At 43.3% G+C, this 14,516-nt stretch overlaps 1 protein-coding gene across 1 annotated transcript in view; it reads left to right on the forward strand.

Moving 5' to 3' along the window:
- The window catches only part of LOC101361245 (DLA class II histocompatibility antigen, DR-1 beta chain-like), a gene marked incomplete at its 3' end in the record, with an annotated part of 11,023 nt that extends 9,967 nt beyond the window's left edge, over positions 1 to 1,056 (forward strand). Inside the window, 2 exon segments of the mRNA XM_023725865.1 lie at positions 429 to 539; positions 1,033 to 1,056. Coding sequence (XP_023581633.1) covers positions 429 to 539; positions 1,033 to 1,056 — 135 coding nt within the window.
- Positions 1,057 to 14,516: the final 13,460 nt, after the last annotated feature.

Raw genomic sequence — 14,516 nt, forward strand, 5'->3', positions numbered from 1 at the left:
TGTGTGGGGCTGGGCTTCTGCTTCCGGTGCTGTTGCTCTGAGTTGTATAGATGTTCATCGTGATCTGAGGAGGGGAGCATCCTCTACAATGCAGGGCCCTTCCTGACCTGAGGGGAATGCAATCTCAGCTCTGCCTTTATCAGCTCTGTCACTCTAGGCAAGCTACTTAACCTCCCTGAATCCCTGGGTCCTCACACTTCAGATGTGTGGTCAAACCTTATGTCAGGGCTGGGATATTTAATGACATCAATGCCTGAACCTTGTATCTCCTCAATGAGATTTTTAAAACTTCGTTTACCAGAAGTGACCAGTTATTCTGTTTTGCAGAGCAGACTTCTTCCTCCATTTTCAAAGCTCTGAATCTCAGAGTCTCCATTAGAGAAGTTGGATTTGGGGTAAAAATCACTAAACCTGGCTTCTTCTCTTAGGGGCACAATCTGAATCTACACAGAGCAAGATGCTGAGTGGAATCGGGGGCTTGGTTCTGGGTCTGCTCTTCCTTGGGGTGGGGCTGTTCATCCACTTCAGGAATCAGAAAGGTAAGGAATCTGTTGGTAGCTGAGATTTCCCTGGACTTCTCTGAGTGAAGAAATATGGCTTCGCTCGATTTATTTTTCTGTATAGCAGTGACCTTGTATAAAGCTTATGTCTTCCAGTCAATCCCAAATTTGGGGGCATTCAGGAAAAAGGAGCCCATGGTTCTTTTGTCAAAGCATACAGTTTACAACCTGTGACAGATAAAAGAAAGGCTACCATGCATGGAGGTCTTGGGTCAGGATCCTGGGGCAGATGAAAGAGGAACTACTGGAGCTAATAAAATTATGCTGGGTTTGTATGGCAGAAGCTTCGTAAATTGAAGGCTCTCAGACTCTGCTCTCTACTCCGCCACTGTGTGATACGGTTGCAGTATTAGAGAAATCCCAGGTGGCACATCTAGAACTGAGGAATAACAAGCAGAGATATTATTTATATGTGTGGGAACAGATGTGCCTCTATATCTCATAAACGGGTATCTTCCTCTCTCTTCCCCAGCACACTCTGGACTTCAATCAATAGGTAATAGACTTTAATTCTCTTTTACAATTAGATTTGGTTCTCCTAGAATTGACAGTAGAGGAGATAAGATAGGAGACAGAAATATCAGGAAAGACTTTGGATTCAGATTTCTGATCAGGCAGTTTGTACTAAGATTCTTATCTCTGTTTAAAAGCCCTGTGCTCCAGAGCAGCTTTGGGTCACGGAGACTTAAGGCACTTTTTTTTTCTTTCTTCTGACCAGGTTGCTGTAACTTGAGGGCCTGAGAGAAGGGGAAAAGAAGTTGCTTGTGGAGTTATTTTGGAAACAACACTCTTCTCTGTCTTCCTCAGGACTCCTGAGCTGAAGTGAAGATGGTAATTCTCAAGGAAGAGCCTTCTGTCCCAGCTTCTTCACAACATGACAAGATTTTGAGCTTCGCTCTTATTCTTCCACAAAGAGAGTGCTTCTTCGGGATGTGGCTCACTCCTGGTTCACTGGCCCTACAGAAAACGTCCTCCTTGTTGGGTTTCCTCAGGCCCTGGCCTTGGCCTGGAGGTCCCCAATATTGCTCAGAGTGCCTTGTGTTCCTTTTTCCCAGTTTTCTTTTTATTCAATCCTTACTTCTCCCTATGCATCTGAACTCACCATCTGCATCTGCTCGAATTGCTTCATAAAAGTTTTCTCCAATAAACATGGAGTGAAAATCATCTTTCTTACAGCTTCAAGAAAAAGAAGTAGAAATAAAAAGAGAAAATGTGGATTGCGTTGCAATACAATAATGGCTTTCACTTAATATTCCTGCGTTTTGGTCATACATAGATCTGGAAGATTTCCTTGCCTGCTTTTTTTGGGTTTCCTCTGTGCTGTAAGGAATGTTTCACTGAGCTAGGAGAAAGCCCTTTAATGCACCCAAATCATGGTGGTCTCCTACTTCTTTGCATCATCAAAGACAAATACACAGGTCCCTTTGCACCATGGGCTACAGATAGGAGACAAGAAACATGAGAAACCATGGTGTCTGGAACTATTAGGTTGTCAGTATTTTTAATCAATTTCTTCATGAGGGCCTATATATTCTTGCCAGGCAGCATCAATTCATGTTTTGAATCTTTGTGTGTGTGTGGGTGTGGGTGTGAACATATTAAGTATGAAATGCCATCCATAAACACAATTACAATTTTAAAACAAGTAAGCAAGACTATGGCTTGCATGTTTTATTCTTAGAACTTAACATGCTAAGTTCTAAAGATACTTAATTTTATAAGGAAAATTATATTTTCCAGGGGAATTTTATTAAAAAGAAGCATAATGAGGAGTGACCAACTCTAAACGTATTATATATTGATTTTAGGAAACACATTTTTGGTATTGATTCTTTGTTGGTTAAATGCACCAGCGAAACAGACTCTAGAATTAGATGCCAAAACATTTGAGGTTTACTTTAAGATAAATGGAGAGTTTCTTCTAAGGTCTATCCTAAACTCATTCTTTTCAACAAAATATAAAGAAAGTATAAAATTAATAAGCAGAGATATTATTTATTACTATTTTTATTACTATTATCATCATTTCTATATCTAAACCTTTCTAAACCCTGATGCATTGCTGGTGGAAATGTATGATGTTACAACCACTTCCAAAAACAGTTTGGCAGTTTCTAAAAATGATGTATCTGTCGTGTTTTGTTAGTTGACATCGAGTCAGCTCTGACTCATAGTGACCTTACGTATAACAGAAGAAAACATTGTCTTGTCCTGCACCATCCTCACAATTGGTGCTATGTTTGAGCCCATTGCTGCAGACACTGTTTCAATGTCAATCCATTTTGTTGAAGGTCTTCTCGTTCACTGACCTTCTACTTTACCAAGTATGATGTGCTTCTCCAGGGATTGGCCCCTCCTGATAACATGTCCAAAGTAAGTGAGTTGAAGTCTCACCATCCTCGCTTCTAAGGAGCATTCTGGCTGGACTTCTTCCAAGACAGATTTGTTGGTTTTTCTGGTAGTTCATGGTATAGTCATGATTCTTTGCCAACACCATAATTCAAAAGCATCAGTTCTTCATCGGTCTTCCTTATTCATTGACCAGCTTTCGCATGCACATGAGGCCATTGAAAATACCATGGCTTGGGTCAGGCACACCTTGATATTCAAAGTGACATCTTTGCTTTTTAACACTTTAAAGAGGTCTTCTGCAGTAGATTTCCCAAATGCAATGCATTGTTTGTTTTCTTGACTGCTTCTTCCATGGGTGTTGGTTGTGGATCCAAGCAAAATGAAATCCTTGACAACTTCAATATCTTCTGTGTTTATCATGATATTGCTTATTGGTCCAGTAGTAAGGATTTTTATTTTCTTTATGTTGAGGTGTAATCCATACTGAAGGCTGTAGTCTTTGATCTTCATCACTAAGTGCTTCAAGTCCTCTGCACTTTCAGCAAGCAAAGTTGTGTCATCTGCTTGTCACAGGTTGCTAATGAGTCGTCCTCCAATCTTGATGCTGTGTTCTTCTTCATATACTTCAGTTTATCAGATTATTTGCTCAGCATGCAGACTGAATAAGTACTGTGAAAGCATACAATCCTGACACAGACCCTTCCTGACTTTAAACCATTCTGTATCCCTTTGTTCTGTTCCAACAACTGCCTCTTTTTCTGTGTGCAGATTCCACTTTAAGTGTTCTGGAATTCCCATTCTTCACAATGTTATCTATAGTTTGTTAAGATCCACAGAGTCAAATGCCTTTGCATAGTCAATAAAACACAGGTAAACATCTTTCTAGTATTCTCTGCTTTCAGCCAAGATCCATTTAAGATTAGCAATGATATCTTTTATTTCACGTCCTCTTCAGGGAAAAAGACGAAGACCCTCATGAGATGGATTGACACAGTGGCTGTGACAATGGGCTCGAGCATAGTAACAATTGTGAGGATGGCGCAGAACTGGGCAGTGTTTCGTTCTGTTGTACATAGGGGCACTATTAGTCAGAACCAACTCAACAGCACCTAACAACAACAGTAAACAGTTTGGATGAAATCATTCTGAGACCATTTGTCGATGACATTGGAAAACTCTGGACCTTCCGATTTAAGTTACTTTTTGAAAAAAAATTAGTTTCTTATTTTTTCATGGTGAGTATACATATATATAACCAAAGTTCTGCCATTTGAACATTTTCTACATGCACAATTCAGTGATCCACTTTCTATCTAACAAATTTTAATGCGAACTTAAACAGCTATTAAATAGAAAAAAACACCTGTTAAATAGGAAAAAAAAAGAGCAAAATGATAAAAGCCAAAGTTGATGAAGTTATTGGGAAAAAGTATAATCATAAATTACTATTATAATTGTTTTGTGGGGGAAATTAACACTATTAATCAATTCCATACAATATTTATTTATAAAATCATTCAAAAGAGGAGAAAAGACAATTTCTCCTCCCTGATGATGCTACCACATTCCAGCGCTGGGCAGAGATTGTCTCATCTTTTTTCTGGGATGGCGTGGCTTCTAGATCAGAGAGTATTAAGAGGTTGGCGGGATGAGCTCTGTGACCTTGGGCAAGTCACCTTCCTGCTCTGGGAGCAGATTCATGTTTCCAGAACAGGGGCTCTTGTTACCCACATACATTCCCAGATCTCTTTTCCTGGGAGATTCTAATTTAGTGCCTGACTACGGCCCAGGAATTAAGAATTTTTCTTAAAAGAGCCTCAGGTGATTTTTATAATCAGATAGGTTTAGAACCACAGAACTAGATTTCTACAGGGCCTTGCAGCTCTGACCTTCTGTGACCTCAGAGGTTAAGAGACTAATCTGGAGTCAGACTGAAAAGAAACCAAACCAAACCCACTGCCAGGGTTCAATTCCGACACATAGCAACGCTTTAGGACACAGTAGAACTGCCCCACAGGGTTTCCAAGGCTGTAAAACTTTACTGAAGCCAACTGTCACATCCTGCCACATCTTTCTCCCACGTAGTGTAGAGCGGGTGGTGAGTTCCCATCGAAGACCTTTTGGTTAGCAGCCAAGTGCTTTAACCACTGCATACCAGGGCTCTGAAGTCAGACTGACTGGGTTCAAATCCTAATGTTGCCAATTACTAGCTACACCACCTCCATTTCTTCACTTCCTAAAGGAGGGTAATGGTGCCTACCACAGGACTATTGCATGAAACGAAACGAAATATATAAAGAGGTTATCATATGCCGCATACAGAGGGGAGAAAAGTTCTTGTTAAATCTTTGCGTTATTCCCGAATAACTTGTCTTCTGCTTAGGCCTGGCTAGTGTCTTCTCCCAGTGGGTGGGTTTGTGCCGCTACCTGGTGGTAAGTCTATGTCATTGCGCTTGTGACTTCACACAGCCACTGCTCCCCCCCAGAAACCCCTCTGCCCATCCCAAGCCTGGGTTGGCCCCACTCACAGACGTCCAGGCCCTTGGCAAAAGCACAGAGTGAAAGGGTCTGGGCTGGGTTACCAGGCAGTCTCACCCCTGCAGGATTCCCCAAACCAAACCCACTGCCATCGAGTCAATTCCAACTCATAGTGACCCTAAAGGACAGGGTAGAGCTGCCCTGTGGGGTTTCCAAGGCTATACTCTTTATGGGAGCAGACTGTCACATCTTACTCCCATGGAGTGGCCGGTGGGTCCCAATCACTGATCTTTCAGTTAGCAGCTGACAACTTTAACCACTGTGCCACCAGGGCTCCTGCAGGACTCCTAGCAGCCTGAAAGTCCATTGCAGTGATGGTGAGACATGAGGGCCCCCTGACTCCCTGGTTTTCCTGTTCAGACCTCACCTGGTAGCCAGGGCCATGTCTGCTCTGCCTTCTCTTTCATAGTAAGGATGTGTGCCACCTCTGTGCTAAGGGCCTTACAGACACCATCTCATTGGGCCCTCACAACTCCTTTGTAAGGAAGGGGGACTTACTATACCTTTTCCACAGATGAGGAAATTGAGGCTCAGAGAAGTTAAGTGACTGGTACAAAGTCACACAGCTCAGGCCCAGGTGGATCTCAACCCACAGCTATTTCCACTAAGCCACAGGCCTCGAAACTAGTGGGTCCTCACCTTGACTGGATGCTGAATTCGCCTGTGAAGCCTTAAAGACTACTGATGCCTGAGCCCCACCCCAGATATTCTGATTTAACTGGGCTAGGGCATGGCCTAGGCATCATGATTTTGGAAAGCTCCAGAGGGATTCTAGCCTGCAGCCAGGTTGAAAACCACTGTTCCGAACTCACCCATCCTGTTTCCCATTCCTGGGCCTCTGCCCTCATGATGGGCTGGTGTTCTGTTGCCCCAGACTCAGCCTGCAGCAGGAGACCTGGGTTTCCTGCATGGAGTATGGTGGGGTAGGATGTGCTCCACAGTGGACCAGCACTGCCTCTGAGTGTGGCCATGGATGCTGAAGCCCAGGGTCCTGCTGCATGTTAGCTGTGTTGCCTTGTGCAAGTGACTGCACCTCTCTGTGAAATTTCCTCATATGTAAAACAGGGGTGAAAGTAGCATCTACCCCATAAGATTGTTGTATTAAATATACAGTATGAACTACATACAAAACACTTAGAACAGTGACCAGAACACAGCAAGCACTCAATAAATGTTACAACTACTGCTGCTGTTATTATTATTACTCCTGGTTCTGTCAATAGCTCCCTGTGTGGACTACTGTCAATTGATCAAGAGTAGCAGAATCTCTCAGTTCTATTTAGATCTACCACTCTCACAGGGTGGGACTAGCAATCAAAGCAAGTCCCACCCAGAATAGGCATATGACTCAAGTTGGCGAATCAGCGTACCCCATTCTCTGGGCAGAAAACCTTTAAGCCAAGGGTAGGCAAGCCACCCCTTTTGGGGGATTTGAGAGAGAGAGAGACCAGACAACATCTTTTGAAGCCCTGGGTATAGCCAACCCTGAGGGTGATAGTGCAGCCAGACATCCCAGCATGGGACCAATCAATTCCCCTTCTGTTTTCATTGTCGGGAAAACCTACACACAGAAACACTGGCCAACATAGCGACTTCTCCACTTACAATTCAGTGACATTGATTACATTTTTCATGTTGTGCCACCATTATCTCTGTCCTCATCCAAAACATTGCACCACCATTAACATAAATTCAATGCTCCCCCAAACAAAAACTCCCCCTATCCCCTTCCCTCACACCTCTGGTAACTATTAATAAACTTTGGTTTTTGTGTATTTGCTTATTTCATATAAGTGAGATCATCCAGTATTTGTCTTTTTGAGGCTGACTTATTTCACTCAGCATAATGTTTTCAAGGTTCGTTCATGCTGTGCCATGCATCAGAACTTCATTTCTCTTTATGGCTACAGAATACGCCATTGTATATAGTGCTTACGAAGCCCTCAGCTGCAATCCCCTCAGGGAGCAGTGGCAGGGACCTGGACTAGGGAGACAAGATTCTGGGACCTCCTGGGCTGGGATTTTGGAGTTACTTGGGCTAGAATCCTGGCTCCCCATCATGTGATGGATAGAATATGAGGACCAAGGGCACCAGGACCTCCCAAACCATCTCACAATCCAGCAACTAAAAGGATAACTCTCAGCGACCTCCAACATCCTCCTCCAGGCCGCCAGCATCCATTCCAACTGGTCACTCCCCATGGGCACGAAACAGGTTGTTAAATCCTTTTGAATATTGCCCCTGCCCACAAGCAAGCTTCAGGCACCAACATGCACAAGCTGAAGTGAGCAGGAGAGAAGGGTCCAACTGAGGAGGGAAAAAGACAAAACTCTTTGAGAAACAAATTTTCACCAGAGGAGATGTCACCCGAGAGCAGGGCTCAGGTCTTAGCTTTGTAGGTTTACTAATTTGTGCAGGAGTAGTCAGGTCTTGGCGGGCTGATGCACATTAACCGACATCACTGGATGCTGATGTATTAACTGAAAGGCCCGTTTATTATCTTCCAGACGGAATGTAACTGCAGAGCAGCCTTCATACAGTAGGCCCTTGAGATTCACAGCCGTAGAAGTGTTTGAATAAGCTCTGCTTTCTCCAAATCACAATCCAAAGATAGTCTAATGTTTTCCGGTTTTCTTCTGGGGCAGCCTAAAGTGGAGAATGGACACACACAGCAGACCTACTCTCAGCAAGAATGACCAACCACAACACATCAGGGCTTCCTGCTGGCTCACAAATGCATTGAATTCACGAATGCACATATGCAGGCTGGCGGTCCAATCTCTCCCCATTGGGAAAGTTGGAGTTAGAATCTCAGTTCTCCTTGTGAGGGGTAGGATATGAGGGCAAATGTTACCAGTTCAGTGAGAACAGAAGGGGAGTCATGAGGTCCTCAGGCCAGGCCAGGCAACTCAACAGCCTTAAGCAACCAAATTGTTATCTGGGGTTTCCCAATGAGCAAGCCAAAACCAAACCCGTTGCCATCAAGTTGATTCTGTCTCATGAGACGCCAAGTGTTACAGAGTAGAAAGGCTTCATAGGGTTTTCTTGGCTGTAGTCTTTTTTTTTTTAATTAGGCTTCAGGTGCAAGTTTACAGAGCAAATTAGTTTCTCATTAAACAATTAATACACATATTATTTTGTAACATTGGTTGCCAACCCCGTGATGTGTCAACACTCTCCCCTTCTCAACCTCAGGTTCCCCATTTCCCTTCATCCAGCTTTCCTGTCCTCTCCTGCCCTCTCATTCTTGCCTCTCCCTGGTGTGCCCATTTAGTCTCGCATACATGGTTGAACTACGTGGTGTTATTGTTTTATGGACGTGTCTAATCTTTGGCTGAAGGGTAAACCCCAGGAGTGACTTCAGTACTGAGTTAAAAAGGTGTCCAGGGGTCATACTCTCAGACTTTTTCCAGTCTCTGTCAGACCAATAAGTCTGGTCTTTTTTTGTGAGTTTGAAATTTGTTCTACAATTTTCTTCCACTCTGTCTTGGACCCTCTATTGTGATGCCCGTCTGAGCAGTTGGTGGTGGTAGCCAGGTACCGTCTACTTGTGCTGGATTCAGTCTGGTGGAAGCTGTGGTAGTTGTAGTCCATTAGTTCTTTGGACTAAACTTTCCCTTGTGTTCATGGTTTTCTTCATTCTCCCTTGCTCCAGATGGGCTGGGACCAGTGGATGTATCTTAAATAGCTCTTCACAAGCTTTTAAGGCCCAAGACGCTACCCTCCAAAGGAGGATGTCGAATATTTACTTTATAAACTGTGTTATGCCAATTGAGCTAGATATCCCCCGAGACCATGGACCCCAACCATCGGCCCAGTAACTCAGTCCCTCAGAGAGCCTGGATGGGTCTATGAAGGTTCTATTACTTCTATTACATCGCTTTGGTCAAGTTGTGCTGACTTCCCCAGTATTGTGTACTATCTTAACCTTCACCAGAGTTACCATTTAACTATTGTCTATACCCGTTGCCATCGAGTAAATTCTGACTCATAGCAGCTCTATAAGACAGAGTAGAACTACCTCATAGAGTTTCCAAGGAGAAGCTGGAGGATTTCAACTGTCGACCTTAACCACTGTACCACCAGAGGCGCATCTATTGTGTGGTTAATGTTTTCCCTCCCCACTCCTCCCCCCATAACCATCAAAGATTGTTTCTTTATGTATGTAAACCTTTTCATGAGTTTTTAATACAGTAGTTTCATGCAGTATTTGTCTTTTTGTGATTGACTTATCTCACTCAGCTTAATGCCCTCCAGATTCACCCATGTTGTGGGATGTTTCACAGATTCATCATTGTACTTTATACTTGTGTAGTATTCCATTGTGTCTATATACCATAATTTCTTTATCCATTCATCTGCTGATGGGCGCTTAGGCTGTTTCCATCTTTTTGCTATTGAGAATAATGCTGCAATGAATGTGGGTGTGCGTATGTCTATTCGTGTGACGGCTTTTATTCCTCTAGAATATCATCCTGGGTGTAGGATTGCTGGATCCTATGTATTTCTATTTCTAGCTTTTTAACAAAGCATCATGTTGTTTTCCAAAACGGTTGTACCATTTTGTATTCCCACCAGCAGTGCATAAGAGTTCCAGTCTCTCTGCAGCCTCTCCAACATCTGTTATTTTCCATTTTTTTGATTCTTGCCAGTAATGCTGGAGTGAGACGGTATGTCATTGCACTTTTGATTTGTATTTCTCTAATGGCTAGTGATCGCAAGCATTTCCTCATGTTTCTGTTAGCCACTTGAATGTCTTCTTTGGTGAAGTGTCTGTTCATATCCTTTGTCCACTTTTAACTGGATTATTTGTCTTTTTGTTGTAGAGGTATTAAATTTTCCTAAAGATTTTAGAGATTAAAACTTTGTCGAATATGTCATAACCAAAATATTTTTCCCAGGATGTAGGTTCTCTTTTTACTCTTTCAGTAAAGTCTTTTGATCAGTATGTGTTTAATTTTTAGGAGATCCCAGTTATCTATCTTACCTTCTAGTGTTTGTGTATTGTTAGTTATGGTTTGCATCCTATTTTGACCTATATTAAGGCCCCTAGAATTGACTCTATCTTTTCTTTCATGATATTTAGAGTTTTTGGTTTTATATTTAGATCTTTGATCCATTTGGAATTAGTTTTAGTGTATGGTATAAGACATGGGTTCTGTTTCTTTTGGTTACAGATGGACATCCAGCTTTGTCTGTATCATTTCTTTAAAAACACTGTCTTGTCTCCATTTAATGGACTTTAGGAGTTTGTCAAGGATCATGTCTTAGGCTGCGTTCTCTAAAGAAGCAAAACCAGTAAAGCATATAAATATATATAAAGAGAGATTCATATCAAGGAAAAGGTTACGAGGTTGTAGATGTTGGATTGTCCTTAGTCCGTGGGTCAAGATAGAGCTTCTCCTGGCTGATGTAGCTGCAGGGGCTAGCAAACCCAATTTCAGCAGGTAAGAGAGCAGAGCTCTTGCTCACAGGCTGTGCAGATCAATGAATCCCGAGATCGGCAGGCAAGACCAAATGTAATCTCCTAGCTCAAGTTCCAAGAACCAGAAGTCAGACAAACAGGAGCCAACTGCAGGATCCAAAGTGAGCAAAAGCCCCCAAGCCTTGCCAGAATGTCCACTTATATTCTGTGCAGGCCACATACCCAAGGAAACTCCATTTCAACTGATTTGCTACCCACAGCAGATCCCACCATGGACGTGATCACATTATATCACATCTCATCATGGACGTGATCACAACCCCATACGACTGCCAAACCATTGAGAATAATGGCCCAACCACATTGACGCATAACCTTAACCATCGCAGTCCACCCCTTGTCAACTGGACACCTGTACGCATCTCCTTAAACCATACATAATCTCCTAATAAAGACAATTATGAAATCATACGTGAGTCTAACATGATACAATAAACACACAAACAACTTAAAATGCACTAGCCCTGTTTACATTTGGTATTTTATAAGTGAAGAAAACAAAAATATTTGATGCACACATACAAAACGGAAATACTCATAACAATTACAGTTGTTTCTGCAACTGATCGGGCTACCTTCTTCCACAACTCATTCCGTATTCCCATGCAAGCACCTCAGCTGGTCATGGTTCTTTGCCTGGTGGAGTGACCCAAACCTTCATTCCTGAAGGATCTGGACCATTAGAGGTCATGTCAGAATTCATTTGCTGTAGTCTTCCAGTGACTTTGATCACAGGGCATAGTAGTACTAAGAGACTCCCTGAGGGATCTCCTGCATTCCAGACATATTTTTCTTTACCTCCATTATAGAATATAAATCCAATTTCCTCTGGGTAGTCGGGATTAATCACACCAGCCAGTATGGTAACTCCTTTCTTTGCCTGTTGATCCAGAGGCATAAGGAGCCCAAAGTGGCCAGGGGGCATTCTTAGCTTCCACTTCAATCACATCAGTGATGTGTCTCCAGATAGGAGCACTCTTCCCTTTGGAACTAAGACCTGTAGACCTGAAGAGGATAAGGTCAAGGGAAAAGGAAGCAAAAATCTTGTGAGTGGGTTAGTAGGGGTAATAGTGAGTGCTGCCACTCTCATTGCCACCCCTTGATTCCTAGACCTATGAATCCTGGATACAGGAGAAAGAGTACCATATATGGGATGCTGGTTTAGAGCATATACAGCCTCCTGGAGAACATTGCCCAAACACTGCAAGATATTGTCACCTAGCTGTTGCCATAATTGTGTCTTTAGAAAGCCATTCATCGTTCTATCAAGCCAGTTGCTTCAGGATGTTGGGGAACATGGTAAGACCAGTGAATTCCATGAGTATGGGCCCATTTCTGCATTTCGTTTGCTGTGAAGCAAGACCCTTGATCCAAGGCAATGCTGGCTGGGGTACCATAGAGATGGAGAAGGCATTCTGTAAGTCCATGGATGCTAGTTTTGGCAGAAGCACTGTGTGCAGAGAAGGCAAATCTATATCCAGAGTAAGTGGCTATTCCAGGAAGAACAAAACAGTACCCTTTCCATGATGGAAGTGGCCCAGTGTAATCACCTTGTCACCAGGTTGCTGGCTGATCACCTCAAAGAATGGTGCCATATTGGGGACTCAGTGTTGGTCTCCGTTGCTGGCAGATTGGGCACTCAGCAATGGTTATAGCCAAGTCGGCCTTGGTAAGTGGAAGTCCATACTGCTGAGCCCATACATAACCTCCATCCCTGCCACCATAGCTACTTTATTCATGACCCCATGGAGCAATGACAGGAATAGCTAGAGAAAGAGGATGACTGGTTTCCACAGAACGCATCATCCTATCTACTTGATTGTTAAAATCCTCATCTCTGCCGAGGTCATCCTTTGGTGAGCATTCATGTGAGACACAAATGTCTTCATGTGTTTGGCCTATTCAGAGAGGCCAATCTACATATCTCTTCCCCATACCTCCTCGTCTCCAATTTTCCAGTCATTTCCTTCAAAGTCCCTGACCATCGAGCCAAACCATTGGCCACAGCCCATGAATCATGATACAATTGCACATCTGGCCATTTCTCCTTTCATGCAAAGTGAACAACCAGGTGCAGTGCTCCAAGTTCTGTCCATTGGAAGGCTTTCCCTTCACCACTGTCCTTCAGCAAGGTCCCAGAAAGGGGTTATAGTGCTGCTGCTGTCCGCTTTCGAGTGGTGCCTGCATATTCTGCAGAACCATCTTAAAGCACGCATGAGTTTTCTCTTCCTTAGTCAACTGATCATAAAGAACTCCCCTTGAGCTCATAGATGCAGACTGGGACATGGAAGATAGTGTGACAGCAGTGGAGACCACAGGCATTTGGGCCACTTCCTCATGCAACTTTCTTGTGTCTTCAGGTCCTGTTTGGGCCCAATCTCATATACACCACTTCCATTTAATGACGGAGTGCTGCTGTGCACATCCAAATTTATGACTCCGTGGGTGAGACAACAACCGGTATATGATGGGCAGCTCAGGTCGCATAATGACTTGGTGTTCCATGGTTAAGAGTTCAGTCTCTACTGAGGCCCAGTAACAAGACAAAAGCTGCTTCTCAAAAGGAGAGTAGGTATCTGCAGAAGATGGCAGGGCTTTGCTCCAAAATCTTAAGGGTCTGCACTGTGATTCACCAATAGGGGCCTGCCAAAGATTCCAAACAGAATATCTGCCACTGACACTTCAAGCACCATTGGATCAGCCAGATCATATGGTGCAAGGGGCAGAGCGGCTTGTACGGTAGCCTGAATCTCTTGTAGAGCCTTCTCTTGTTCTGAGCCCCACTCAAAACTGGTAGCTTTTCGAGTCACTTGATAAATAGGCCGGAGTAGCACACACAAATGAGGAATATGTTGCCTCTAAAATCCAAAGAGGCCCACAAGATGATGTGCCTCCTTTTTAGTTGTGGGAGGAGCCAGATGTAACAACTTATCCTTCACTTTAGAAGGAATATGTCGAAATAACCCATGTCACCGTACTCCTAGAAATTTCACTGAGGTGGAAGCTGCCTGAATTTTGGAGGGATTAATTTCCCACAATCTAGCATGCAAATATTTTACCAAGAAGTCTAGACTTATTGACACTTCTTCCTTTTTGATGTGGTTGTTAGGTGCCGTTGAGTCTGTTCTGACTCATAGTGACCCTATGCACAGCAGAACGAAACACTGCCCAGACCTATGCCATCCTCACAATCATTGTTATGCTTGAGCCCATTGTTACAACCACTGTGTGAATCCATATCGTTGAAGGTCTTCCTCGTTTTGGCTGATCCTCTACTTTACCAGGCATGATGTCCTTCTCCAGGGACTGATCCCTACTGATAACAAGACCAAACTATGTGAGACATATTCTCGCCATCATTGCTTCTAAAGAGCGTACTGGTTGTACTCCTTCCAAGGCAGATTCGTTCATTCTTTTGGCAGTCCATGGTAAATTCAATATTGTTTGCCAACACCACAATTCCAATTCTTCTTTGGTCTTCCTTATTCATCGTCCAGCTTTCACATGCATATGAGGCTATTGAAAACATAGTGGCTTGGGTCAGGCTCACCTTAGTCTTCAAGGTGACATCTTTGCTTTT

This window comes from Trichechus manatus, unplaced genomic scaffold, assembly GCF_000243295.1.
Source record: "Trichechus manatus latirostris isolate Lorelei unplaced genomic scaffold, TriManLat1.0 scaffold00527, whole genome shotgun sequence".
Lineage (NCBI taxonomy): Eukaryota > Metazoa > Chordata > Mammalia > Sirenia > Trichechidae > Trichechus > Trichechus manatus.